General features: G+C 30.0%; 2 protein-coding genes and 1 non-coding gene across 3 annotated transcripts; all 3 read right to left on the bottom strand.

Moving 5' to 3' along the window:
• Positions 1 to 828: 828 nt before the first annotated feature.
• On the bottom strand, positions 829 to 2,591 carry LOC100805192 (transcription factor bHLH84). Its single transcript, XM_003536531.5, has 5 exons — positions 1,961 to 2,591; positions 1,524 to 1,778; positions 1,338 to 1,403; positions 1,180 to 1,245; positions 829 to 1,066 (listed from the first exon to the last, which is right to left on the bottom strand). The coding sequence occupies exons 1-5, from the start codon at positions 2,531 to 2,533 to the stop codon at positions 968 to 970; spliced, it is 1,059 nt and encodes a 352-aa protein (XP_003536579.1). The 5' UTR covers positions 2,534 to 2,591; the 3' UTR covers positions 829 to 967.
• Positions 2,592 to 5,582: 2,991 nt separating this feature from the next.
• LOC100802191 (uncharacterized) lies at positions 5,583 to 6,144 on the bottom strand. Its single transcript, XR_005886748.1, has 3 exons — positions 6,084 to 6,144; positions 5,934 to 5,999; positions 5,583 to 5,811 (listed from the first exon to the last, which is right to left on the bottom strand). It is a non-coding gene; the product is annotated as an uncharacterized protein (transcript).
• A 286-nt stretch (positions 6,145 to 6,430) lies between these two features.
• On the bottom strand, positions 6,431 to 7,558 carry LOC121172687 (transcription factor RSL2). The gene is made up of 2 exons (XM_041006231.1): positions 6,870 to 7,558; positions 6,431 to 6,739 (listed from the first exon to the last, which is right to left on the bottom strand). The coding sequence occupies exons 1-2, from the start codon at positions 7,461 to 7,463 to the stop codon at positions 6,431 to 6,433; spliced, it is 903 nt and encodes a 300-aa protein (XP_040862165.1). The 5' UTR covers positions 7,464 to 7,558.
• Positions 7,559 to 13,067: the final 5,509 nt, after the last annotated feature.

The following is a 13,067-nucleotide window of genomic DNA, read 5'->3' on the forward strand; positions in this document are numbered from 1 at the left end:
AACATCTAACATGGGATGGCACGGCCGCTTAACACTCTAGAAGGAAATATTAAAAAGTATAAAAATACTTAATCATGATTTATTAGATGTTAATGATATAATTTGAAAATTTATTTAATGCTTCTGGAAGGAATAAGTTATAAAAGGCAAATTAATAAGCCTAAAAATGAAAAAAAGAAACAAATTATAGAGAAGTGTTGATACCATACTCTTTTAGACATACTAAAGGAGTTATTCGATTAAAATTTTAAAAAATTATTTTGACATAAGTCTGGAAATTTTTTTAGAGATGTAATGATTTTTCAGTTTTTCTTAAAAGACTTTTTTATGATTAAAATTTTATAGTTTAAATTTTAATAGATTTATAATAAATATGATTTGAAAGTATTTTATGGATTAAGAATATTTTAATAGATTCTATGAATTTTTTGAAAAATATTCAAATTTTAACAAATAAATGATAAGTTTTGGAAAATTCATAGAGTTTATCAAAATCTTGTAAATTGTACTTTCAAATAGGAAGTTCAGTTAAATTTAACGAAGAAATTTAATCTAACATAGTTTTTTTTTTAAAGTAAAATACATCTCATTGAAGTGGCTTCCAAACTTGGAAAAATAAGGAATCGTTTACTTTTATCTGGGACCATCTCTTAATTTTTCCAAACAACTTGCGGTGACAAATAGTCCACTTAGAAACTCAGTTAACTATCACTCTATTCTGGGTGAACGTCATTGCTCTAGAATCTAGATAACCCTAACACACTATCAAATCGGTGGAAGCAAACATAAATTATAAAAAAAAAATCACGAGTAAACAGCCAATAAATGTCTCAGTTAAAAAATACACAAGGATCGCTTGATTAATTAATCTCATACTTCCTTACAATTAAATGCCAGTTAATACATAATAGAACAGAAACATCAGAAAAGGGCACCCTCAGCTCTCAAATTGCTGCTGCCAATATATTTATGGTTGTTTGGTTGGGGTAATATTGAGGTCTAGTCCAATGTTCATTCCATTGTAAGCAATGGGAGAGTACATCCAGAGATCATCAGAGCTCAGAAGCTGTTAAATTGACATTACAATTTAGGGAAACACGAATGAGTCTCTCTATATTTCTTTAAGATTTGGATGCAAAGTAATGACTAAGGAGGATCCTCAAGTAGTTGTTTTGTTACCTTAATTTGGAGCTGCAAAAACTTCACATATTGGACAGCTTCCTCAAGCATGGTGCTGATATCCACCTGCAATTCATGAGGGAGCAAAATTCAGCATCTTAACCACTTGTTTGATTTTGACAGTAGTTGGATATTGCTATTGAGAGAGCTATATATACCTTGGTTCCATTGGGGACAAGGTTTTGTAGGATTTTCAACCTTTCATTTATTCTTTCTCTTCTTCTCTGCATTGTACAAAAGGAAAAATCTCTTGAGATCTAATCCTTCCATACTTCACAGTACAAGGACAACAATACAAGATCATTTAATTATTAGCAAGGATTAGTACTTGGCAAAGGACATACCCTTGCATATACACTCTGTGGATCAGTAGCAGAACCTCTATTAGCTGTTGATTTTTTCCCCTTTAACTTAAGAGATGTAGAATCCTCCAGGCTCAAACTTGAAGATCCTCCTCCATTTAGCTCCTGAGAAGCACTGGAGTCATCATTCTCTGAGCAGCAACCCTGAAGATGAGGACTTCTACCCTCTTCAGAGTTACTTATAGAATCAGATTTTGGTTTCTTCACAGGTTTAACATTTTTCTTGCTCTTTCGCACCTATGAAATCAATAAATCATGATAAGAAGAACCACACAAAATCAAACACATACCATAAATCCTGCAGGAAAAGGAAATGCTTATATAATTGTATAACTAATTAACTATATTACTATAGAACTAAGAAACAGAAGTAGTAAATGATTTATTAATAAAAAAAATATAATAACATGTTATTCTACCTGCATTGAGCACCTAGATCTTTTTCCTGACTTCTCCAGATTGGTGTTTATATCCTCTTCTGCTGCTTCAGAAACAAGTACTTCACATTCCTGGCGATCCTGCAATTTCTTGTCAGCAATAACCTCTAGACCTAACTCTTCATGGGTGTTTTCATTTAACTGTTGGCTGTCACTCCCTTGAACATTACATGGGCCTAAATTGGCAAAATCCGTGGACATGTAGCCAATGTTGGCCACTGGATCATTCAAAGTGTAACTATTACCACTTGTAGTAGGAAAAATATTGCTACTATCAGCAGTGGAGCTACTTCCTTGTGAAAAACATAAATAATTATTATTATTGTTATCACCATTTGCATGAAAATATGGACTTTCATTGATTCCTGTCACGCTCACTATAGTGGATTCATGGCCAGGCCATATTGCAGATGGAATTCCCAAATTGAAATTTCCACACAGGTTCTCAGGGAGTGAGCAGTTACCAAGCAACTGGCTCATAAAGTTAGCTTCCTCAGCTGTGTAGAATCCACTAAGAGAACTCCACTCTTCAGAAATTTGCTCAACAGGATCCATTTTTTTTCCTTCTTTGGTGTGGCTCTTCTTTTTCTATTGTTATTGTAGAAGAAGCCCCACTTGTAGAATGAGAACAGTGCTCTATTTATACCCAACAAGCAGAAACCATAAACCACTAAGGATTGACTTCATCCATATAAAAAATCTCAATTCATAATTGGCAATAATTAACATCTGACAAAGTCCTACACCCTTAAATCAATATGCAAAAATCCTTGATGGGACCACTTATAACTGAAGAGGTCCCAGTTCCAAGTGTTTTTGGTTTACATTAGAATATGAATATATATCATTATTAACCCCTATACAGATTTCCTAGACCAAAAAATTCCTCCCACAGATGAGAGAGAAGCATAATATTTAAGTATTTGTGAGTGAGAATTAGGAGATTTGGAAGGGTTTTATAAAGAGAATTACACCTGTTAAGACGTGGGGTTGGCCTTGAATATGATATTATATGAATTATTATGTCTTGGACAAAATAAAAATGACGTATGCTAGAAGGACGGCTTGAGAGTTGAGATCGTGGAGGTAAGTCTAGACATTCTAAAACTGTTTTCAAATCTAGACAGCATTATCTGCTAACTGTGTTTGTGTCCCCTCTAGAGCTGTTAAAAACCTACCACATTCCCTTCATGGTTTCAACTCAGTTTTCAGTTACAGATTTTGCATACATTACGTGGATGAATATAATGCGAGATTCTCCTAACCGAGTTTAGCATTTTATGTTAATGCTGAGTTGGGAATCTGGGATGTAATCCAGATGTGAAGTAGGCCAGAAAAAAATTGCAAAATTAAACATTTATATATGAAGATTAGTTCTGGTTTCAGGGCAGTGTTCTATATTCTCAATTGTATTTTATGTTTATGGTATTGGAATATATGGACAACAATATATTCCTTCTCAGATTTCGATTAACGAGATTTGTTGTATTTTAGTATATCCTTTGTGAGTACGTGAGTGCCCGTTTGATTAGATGAGAGATTCTACCTGCCGTAAGATTCCTCTTAAACTCAAATTTAAGAATGTTCTGAATAAGATCACTGATGCTACAAGCCTTAGCTAGGAATTACGGTGTTATTACCTCAATGGACTTTCAACATGAATTTAAGCCATGTGCTAGTACTTTTATTTTGTATTACATTGTTATATACTATCAGTTGAGCACAACCCCAAATACCTAATAATCTCGGTTTTTTTTTTTTTTTTTTTTTTGCGATTAGAGAGGATACACATGGTTATTGTCCATGAAGGTTGTGAATTTGTGATTTATCAGATGGTTAATTGTTGACAGGCAATCATGGCCATAAACAAGTAAATTCATTATGTTAGGTTAGGGAGACATTCATCAGAGTTGAATCTTGTTCTAGCTGTAACGATTTTCAAGATGACAGAGTACTCACAAATATGAAGATTAGAATATATGGAATGTATTACCGGTATCATTTCCAATCTTAAATCCTAGTCCTAGATGTGCATCATGGGTTTATTTTTTGTTAAAGCTCAATAAAACTTTGATTAGAGGGGGAGTATTTTTTTTGACAGGAGAGGGGGAATATTAAAATATACGAAAAATATCCAATGATAATATTGGTGGTATCTTAAAGTAATTTACATATCTTAAATTACCTTTTAAGATTAATTTTCACGTATCTTATGTTTTAAGATTTTTTTCTTATTTAATTATAATTATGATTTAGTATTAATATGAATATGAATAAATGTTAGAGTTTAACGTGGAATGTAATATAAAATATTTTATATCATCTAATTATACATCACTGTTAATATGACTTGATAATTTTAGTATACAGGTTTTGTTAGGAAAGCATAAAACTTACTTCAGTAATTTCAACGCCTAGAGAGTTAGTTTCATAATGTTTAACTATAGGAATACCTTGCTTTCGGAAATAAAAATGTATAGCATCTTCTTTCTCTAAAGATAATACTTTCTCTTTTCTTAATAAAAAAAATTAGATGAACTAAATTTGAGAGATCACGATCTGGACCAACCTTTGTTGGTAATACTTTCTCTTTTTATTTTACAGCTAACACATCATATCATATATTAAGTTATTATTAATTTTAGATTCAATGTATATTCTCTCCTCAGTACCTAAATCTTTAGTAGAACTTGTTGGAACATGTTTGCATATAAGGTGTGGTCTCAAGACCTTCGACAGTTCATCATCATTCATAGCCCTTAAATGTATTTATTTAATTTAAATATATTTTTTGTTTTCATAATTTATTAAGTTTAATTATATTTTGTCTATAATTTTTTATTTTAATTTGGTCTCAGTAATTTATAGGAGAAAAATGTATTTAAATTTAATTATTTTTTAATGAATAAGATTAATAATATTGTTACATTCCAATAAAAAAAAATGAATAGGGTAGCACGGATGGTACAAACATAACCAAACCATCATAACGACCTGTGTTTGCGTCTCCTATTAGTTGGTATAACATTTGATTAAATTTATTCATGGTGGCCAAGTTGTCCTGGAACCAGGTGATCAATAAATTATTTCTTTTAAAAGTTAAATAAGGGCTGGAGATATATACAGCATGTTTCAATAAATTAGTATTTTAGATAGCTCTATACATAATTATAAATAATTAAATATATACATCGTGCTCCGTACACCACTGAAAATAAATAAATAAATCATATACAAACAGAATTGTCACGATCCCCGTTGGCCGTTATTAAATAAAAAACGAAATAGAAAGTAGGCAAAATATAACAAATTCAAAAAAAAAATAATTACTTTTAGTTTTACCATGCCACGTGATCCAAATTTATACTCATCGTTAATATCCAGTTAACTCAAATTATAGATTTATCTAAACTTTCTCGGTAATTTTGCAGAAAATTTAAGTGAAAAGCATGTAATTAACTTATTAAAAGTCATTGATGTATGACATATATTGCGAAAAGAAGTAAAGGCTGAAATGTGCGGATATTCTACTCCTCCAAATTGTTTGCTTAAGGAATTACCAAGTTAACTCAAATTAATATCTCTTTTCTCGAAAGGGCTTGTTTGATTAATTAATCCCGACCATAGTTTGAAGGATTCAACCCCATTATACAAATGAGTTAACAAAAACATCATAAAGTGGCAATTTAAGTTAATGAAATATTATATCCTCTTCAATTGCTATGCTATCACATTGATATTCCTTTAGTTGGAGAAATACTGAGGTCTAGTCCAATGTTTATTCCATTGTAAGCAATTGGAGCATACATCCACAGATCGTCAGAGCTCAGAAGCTGTTTCATCCAAATAAAAAATGTCAGAAAACAAAATGAATTAATAATCACTATCTTTTGCAAAATGGAAAATATCTTTGCACTCAGCTAAATTTATAAGGGAAGGTTTTCCTAGTCGTTACCTTAATTTGGAGCTGTAAAAACTTAACGTATTGGACAGCTTCCTCAAGCATGGTGCTGATATCCACCTATAATTTACGAAGAAAGAGTTTGAGAATTTGAGCACCTTAACCAAGTTGTTAAGCAATAGTTCAATTGCCAGAGAGTGTTACCTTAGTTCCGTTGGGAACAAGATTTTGCAGTATTCTCAACCTTTCATTTATTCTTTCTCTTCTCTTCTGCACAACACAAGAGGAAAAACCCTTTAGGCATAATGGAAGATGTTTATTTATCTGAGGGCAAAGACTACATTGCTATTAAGGTTTTAAACTACGGTCACAATCATGATAGTAGTTTTATTACAATCTTTCATATTGTGAAAATTTGTGGACAAATAGAACTGATATTTTGTAAAGGCTTTTACAGTAGTGAAAAACACTAAAACCTTGACCTTGCAGCCGAAATCATGGTGGTGGACCATATTTTAAAACCTTATTATTATTATTTATTAACACAGTGATCATACATGTGCAGTTGACATTGTGATTTTATTGAAGAAAGGCCTTTCAAGAGGGTGACATACTCTTGCATAGAGGCTCTGTGGATCAGTGGCAGCACCGGTAGTTGCTCTTGATTTTCTATGCAAATTGGGAGGTGCAGGATCTTTTGATGCCCCTCCATTTGGCTCCAGATAAGCATTAGAGTCACTCTGTGAAAAACAGCTATTCCTTTGGGCTTGGAGGCTCAAGCTTCTATCATCTTCATCGTTGCTCACTGAAGCAGATTTTGAATTTTTCCCTGATTTAGCACTCCTCAATGTTTTTGAAACCTACATGATCAGAATCAAACAAAAGTAAACAACTAAACAACATAACTCAAACATTCTGAAGAAAAAATAAATAGAAATACACATAATGATAGCACTAGCTAGCAGAATTTTTAACTTTGTTTCATTCTACCTCTATTGAACTCTTTAGTCTTTTTGCTAGGTTCTCCAGGTTTCTGCTTCTATCCACTTCTACAGGTTCAGAAACCATCATTTCATACTCCCTCTTAGCCTGCGAATTATTGTCAGCAATAGCCAACTTCCATGGGTCTAGACTTGACTCTTCATCAGTGTTTTCATTTATCTGTTGGCTTGAGTTGTCATCACATTGAAAACTATGGGGACTAAATTTGGCATCTCCAAGGCACAAAACCATGGACACAGAATCAAAGTTTGCTTCTGGATCACAGGAGTAGGCTCCACTACTTGTAATGGAAAAGATATTATTACCACTATTATCAGTACTGGAGCTACTCCCTTGTGAGAAACACAAAAAATTAGTATCTGTAACGTTTGGAGGAAGGTATGAGTTGCTATTAGTGTCTGTCATGGCCACTATTGTGGACTCATCATGCCCAGGCCAAAAGCCAAGAGTGGTATTTCCACAGTGCTTTTCTGTGACTAAAGTGTTGCAACCAAACAACTGAGCCATGAAGTCAGCTTCTTCAGTTGTGTGAAATCCACAAAGAGAACCCCATTCTTCAGAAATCAATTGAACAGGTTCCATTTTTTTGTTCTTTCTTTTAAAACCCGAGAAGAAAGGGTTCTCTTGTTTTAGGGTGATATAGTAGTATGCAAGTAACTGAACATAAGAAACTTGGTTTGTTTCAATATTCTAATGATTGGAAAAGAGGGAGCATTACTAGTATATTTATACTCAACAACCTAACTACCGAAGGTAATGCCAAAAAGGGATTGGATTCATGTATGGAAAAAGATCCCATTCATCAATGGAAAGAATTAAGCGCTGACAAAGTACTAATACCCTGAAATTAATTTGCAGTAGTCCTTGATGGGGCCAGTTATAACTTAGAACTCATGAACTTGATTTCTATTAAAATAATAATAATAATCCTTGAATGGGGCTTATAATTCCCCTCAGATTAGAAAGAAATACAATGATCAAGTATTGCTGCTGAAAGAGACACTAGTGTGGGACTTGGTACATTATTAGAGACAAATAAAGAGAATGAAAAAAATGTCAATTTTGAGACTTTGAGGCTGGCCATGAATATGATATTAATATAAAAAGCATTATTTGTGTTAGACAGAACAAACGAAAATGACATTGACATGAAAAATTGAAGGAATTGAGCTCTAGGCGTGATGGTGTCTCATATCTGTCAGACATTCTAAATACCTAATTTAATTGGAATCGGACAGTGACTGTATTGTCCTGCCAACTTGATTCATGTACCCTCCGAAGCAGTCTAAAACGCATTGAGTTCCCTTGACTCATGACTCTATTTTGTTAATATTTGGAACCTATATTTAACTAACATGTTGTGTGTTGAGGCCATTTTATTGGTTTGTCTCAAAGCATTGTTATTTAAATTTTTCCCAATAATTTTGATAATAAGTCTGTATATAAAAGTTATATTTGATAAAAATAGTTGATAAGTTAACTAAAATTAAGTTGAAAAGGCATACACTAATTTTTAATTAAAAGATGTTTAGTTATTTTTTTTAATTAAACGTGTTTACTAAAATTATAATTTCAACCAATTATTAAATTAAAAAATAACATAGAAAGACATGTTTATATAATTTTATATGTTTTTTTAGACAAAATATTTTTAGGTAATTACAATTTTAAATATTATTATGAAAAGACACATTTCCTTTCTCTCTTTTTGTTTCACATTTTTGTGATGGTAAACCTTGTACTTAAATTATATTCTTCCTGTCAAATCTTTTACCAATTTTGTACAGTTGAACACACATTTTCTATTGAACCAAACCTAGAAAGCCAATAGAAAACGAGTAGTGTAACGTACAAAGCAATGGTGATAACTTTGACAAAAAAATAATGAATATAATTTGAGTAAAAGGTTTGATCAAAGAAATATGGAATAAAAGAGGGAGGGGGGGGGGGGGGGGGGGGGGTGGGTTGCCTTAGCAGAATAAATTGAATTTTTATTTTACAGGATTAAACAAGAGGTAGACATGTAATTGTTATTGTAGTTTCCTTTTGATATACGAGATGTACTATAATGAAATGTAGTTGTTCAGGGTATATTCTATATTTGATGATAACTATGTATTTATAATTTTCATACTGGATTGTATTGTATATTAAGGAAGAATAAATTATCTATTGTGATCACAATCAATTTAGAAAATAAGCTTTATATATTGACTTTGTCTATAGAATTGATGTAAAAAGTAATCAACTTTTTATATTTGTTGTTTTACATTCACACACAAAAATAATCTTTTTTGACTAAACACACAAAAAAGAATCTAAATGTCAAAAATAATTATCCAAGACGTAAAATTAGAGAAGCATTTGGGTTTAGGTTTGTTGTATTGTAATGACGATAAGCTTTTTTGGGACTACACATGTGCTTACATTTTAAGTGGCCAACAATGTAACAATAGGGGAGAAGCTCCAATTATAAGAAAGTAAGGATGTAAAATAAATTGAGAGAAAATCAATTTATACACTTAATTTTTATACAAGCTTTTTAATTTAACTTCTCAAAAAGTTAAGTTGGATAAGTTAATTTTAGTTTATTTTGTCCTTTTTTCTCCTTATAAATACTTATGAAGAAGTTTATTTAAAATAAATAAATCATTTATTTTATTTTTGAAAAAATGGTGCAAAAGAAAGGGAGGATATACATAGTACTTGGAAAGTAGTTGTGTCGCTATCCCACCAATCACCATTGTCCCTGGCGTTTTCTACGCGTAAGTATCTTGCTCTTAGTTCATGCATAGGATAGCAGGAATTGTGACATTGTCCCAAACACATGATACGGACAAATTATTATGGGCCTCATGTAGGAAGTAATACTATATTCAACCCAAAATAAATTGAAAAATATTATAAACATGATCATCTAACATTTGGCACCAGACTTGTGCCAATGAATTCTAAATTATATATCTAAATAAAAATAATACATTTTGATTTCAACAAAATAAAATAATTCGTAATTTTTAACGCAAGTTCGTAACATTTTTTACTTTACAAAATCGGCAACAAAAAAAAATGCACACTACATCTTGCGATTCACAGCTATCACCTACAAATATATGTAATTTTATTGTATACATACTTTGTCTTTATAAATTCTTCATAAGCGAATGATCAAAAATAAAAATCTTCATAAGCAACGAGATGATTACATAATAAATTATGACTTTTACGAGAATTTGTCAAAGTTTGTAAACGTAAATTCTATATAGATATTATTACTGCTATATATCCCAATAAAATAGCTGTCCATTTTTCCTATTTAATTTTTAAAGTATGATAAATTGATAAAATTATCATTATGTGTTTAAAAAAGATATTATGCTGCACATTAAAATAATAAAATCTAAACTAAACCCAAATTATCTAGCAAGAATTGGATGCAATGGCAACTGGCAAGTTGACTTCTCAAAAGGGTGCAAAAGTTTGGGCTCGGTAAAAGGGTCTAATTATATTGTTTCTTACTCGAATGAATTATTAGTTTCCCACTCGAGTTAGATACCTTAAAAAAACTACACTTATGTTCATAATTATTTATAATTAAAAAAAAGTTTAATATTCTTTATTTATTTATTCATACTGTTAACAAAAATCGAAATTGCAAAATTTTTGCTAATAAATCTGTAGATTAGGTAGTAGCTAGCAGGGGAATCTTCAAAGCTAATTGATGAAAATCGAAGATGCTAATTAAGAAAAGGGAATCTAATATCACACACATATAAAATAAGTCTGTGCATGTTAGCAATGTACACCGTGTTAGATTTCAACCCTTGGATTAAATAAAAATAGATCAATAAAATTTGGTGTCAAAGCTTATTAGGTTGTTATATGATAAAAAAAATCCAATGATGAGTCAAAATACTCAAAGAAATAACTTTGTTATGAGACATGATTAGTTTTTTTTTATCTATAAAAATTAAAGATATATATTAAAGAATGTATAAAATTCACATGGATTATTTAATCAATTGAATTAAACTCCTTTAATATAAAATATAATCAATTAACATTTGACACTAACACTTAAATAAATAAAGTAATAACTTTTTTTATAAAATACAAAAGTAGTCAATCTAATCATCGAATAATTTAATATTATCTTTGTAATTATATATAGGAAGAAGTCAAATTACAATCATATGTTTTTACACCAACAGTTATATTGTAAATAACTTTATATAAAATATAAATTTTATTGATTTAATTGTTAAATTCTAATTATATATTATCTTGATTGTGGGTCTCAAATTCTCTAAAAATCAAACAACAATAAAATGTAAATATTTTTTTTCATATTTTGTTATTTTTAAAGCATATATTGCATATATACTTTTTTCAAATGATATTATTATTTTGGCTCAGTCAATACTCCAATAATGTTGCTGCCCAAACGAAGATATCATTCTTCCTATATCATTAAGATTATATTTGAATTGATCGGTTGAAGAGTAAATTAATACTTTTATATTCAAATTCATACTATTTTCCTACAAATTATTTGGGTAATAAGGTTGATATCAACCAATGATAATAGAATTGGGTATATATGTCTATTGATTATTGTATTTGGACTCGACCATTGGCATATTAGACAATACACACTCCGTGCTGCTGAAGTAGGAGCTCAAACAAAGGAATAAAATCTTGGCACTCCAGTCTCCAGGAGACCTTCTTGTAAAAATTGCAACTGTTTCTAAAGTTAAAGCAGACACTTCTATAAAAAAAAATGAAGTACAAAAATTGATTCAACTTAAATTTTTTTTTTTTATATTCCTGTGTGTTCTAGTTGACAAGTGTATTCAAATAAAATCTAAATAACTTATCATTGTGCATTTCTTCTGGTTTTATTTATTTATATACATCGGATGGCCGTAAGAAAAATGAGATTCTGTTTCTGGCATTGCATGCGTCTGCATTTTAGATCGAAAAATATAATATGTATTCGCCTGTATAATTGATTTTTTTTTTTTGTACAGAGTAGTATAATTGATCATTTGGGAGTATATATATATATATAAATTAGCCAAATAGTTTATAAACCGGCAGGCACGACTTTAATTAAAAGGCATTTGTGCGCGTGTATTTATTTATTGGCAGATTGATATTATGAAACAGCTGGCATTTGGTTACTGAGGTGTGTTTGATTTGGTTATCTTTGATTTTTACTTTCATTGAAAATGTGTTTTTGTTGGATTTTTTATATTATTTTCAATGAAAATAAAAACAAGAAATAACATAAAATGAAAACAATAAAATCTCGTTTTCAATATTTTCAGTTGAATGGTAAAGTGAAAGATGATAATATTAAACAAATCTAAAAATACAAAAAGACAAAAAGTCAATATATCATAAATTTTCAGTATCTTTATTTCATGAAAACAAAAAGTTAAAAATAACATGTTTTCAGAATTTTAATATTTTGAAAATGATCAGAAAATAAAAACAGGAAATGAAAATACAAATCAAACACACCCTTAATTATTTGCCTAATTCTGACTACTACTGATTTCTCAAGTATCTTGTTCCTTCGTAAATAAAAATGTTAGAATTAAAATGCAAATATATTTTATGATCAATTGTTAATTTCAAAGGTTGGATGGGAAAACTAGTTTCCTCGATCTTATTTTTGAAAGAGATACTCGCTCTAAAAAAAATTCTCTTAATTGAGATAAGTTACTATGTGTTTTTATCACATTCTTCACTCGTTTGATCTGTATAAAGTTGATTTCTCTTTAGTCTTAAATCTTTTTTTAGTGTGGGGTGAGATGTTTGAAAAAGAATTTTAATGATAAAGTTAGTATATGTAATGTTAATGTTATAAATTGAATGTTATTTATCATCTCTTATAAATGATGATAATGATTAAATTATTAACTGCTCCATACTATTCACTAATGACACTCTCTTATACTTTTGGTTCCCAAACAGTATAGTATGTAATTTTACTTTTATAACAATTACGTTAAAATCATATAATAATATTTTTTAATTGATTGACATAGTAAGTTTTTATATTAAAAATATATGGTTATTAAATTTATATTTTAAAGTAGGGATTAGTTTATGTTGAATCGTTATTTTTTTTTTGCATAATGTTATTGCCATATATGTTTAAATTGATAAATAAAATAA

This window comes from Glycine max, chromosome 10 (assembly GCF_000004515.6).
Source record: "Glycine max cultivar Williams 82 chromosome 10, Glycine_max_v4.0, whole genome shotgun sequence".
NCBI lineage: Eukaryota > Viridiplantae > Streptophyta > Magnoliopsida > Fabales > Fabaceae > Glycine > Glycine max.

What these genes read in the sequence shown, in the direction of transcription:
- LOC100805192 (XM_003536531.5), bottom strand. Translation starts at nt 2,533, where the DNA reads ATGGATCCTGTTGAGCAAATTTCTGAAGAGTGGAGTTCTCTTAGTGGA. An exon ending in GATCTAGGTGCTCAATGCAG is followed by an intron (nt 1,779 to 1,960) that starts GTAGAATAACAT and finishes TTGATTTCATAG; the next exon opens with GTGCGAAAGAGCAAGAAAAA. An exon ending in CACAGAGTGTATATGCAAGG is followed by an intron (nt 1,404 to 1,523) that starts GTATGTCCTTTG and finishes TGTACAATGCAG; the next exon opens with AGAAGAAGAGAAAGAATAAA.
- LOC121172687 (XM_041006231.1), bottom strand. Translation starts at nt 7,463, where the DNA reads ATGGAACCTGTTCAATTGATTTCTGAAGAATGGGGTTCTCTTTGTGGA. An exon ending in GACTAAAGAGTTCAATAGAG is followed by an intron (nt 6,740 to 6,869) that starts GTAGAATGAAAC and finishes CTGATCATGTAG; the next exon opens with GTTTCAAAAACATTGAGGAG.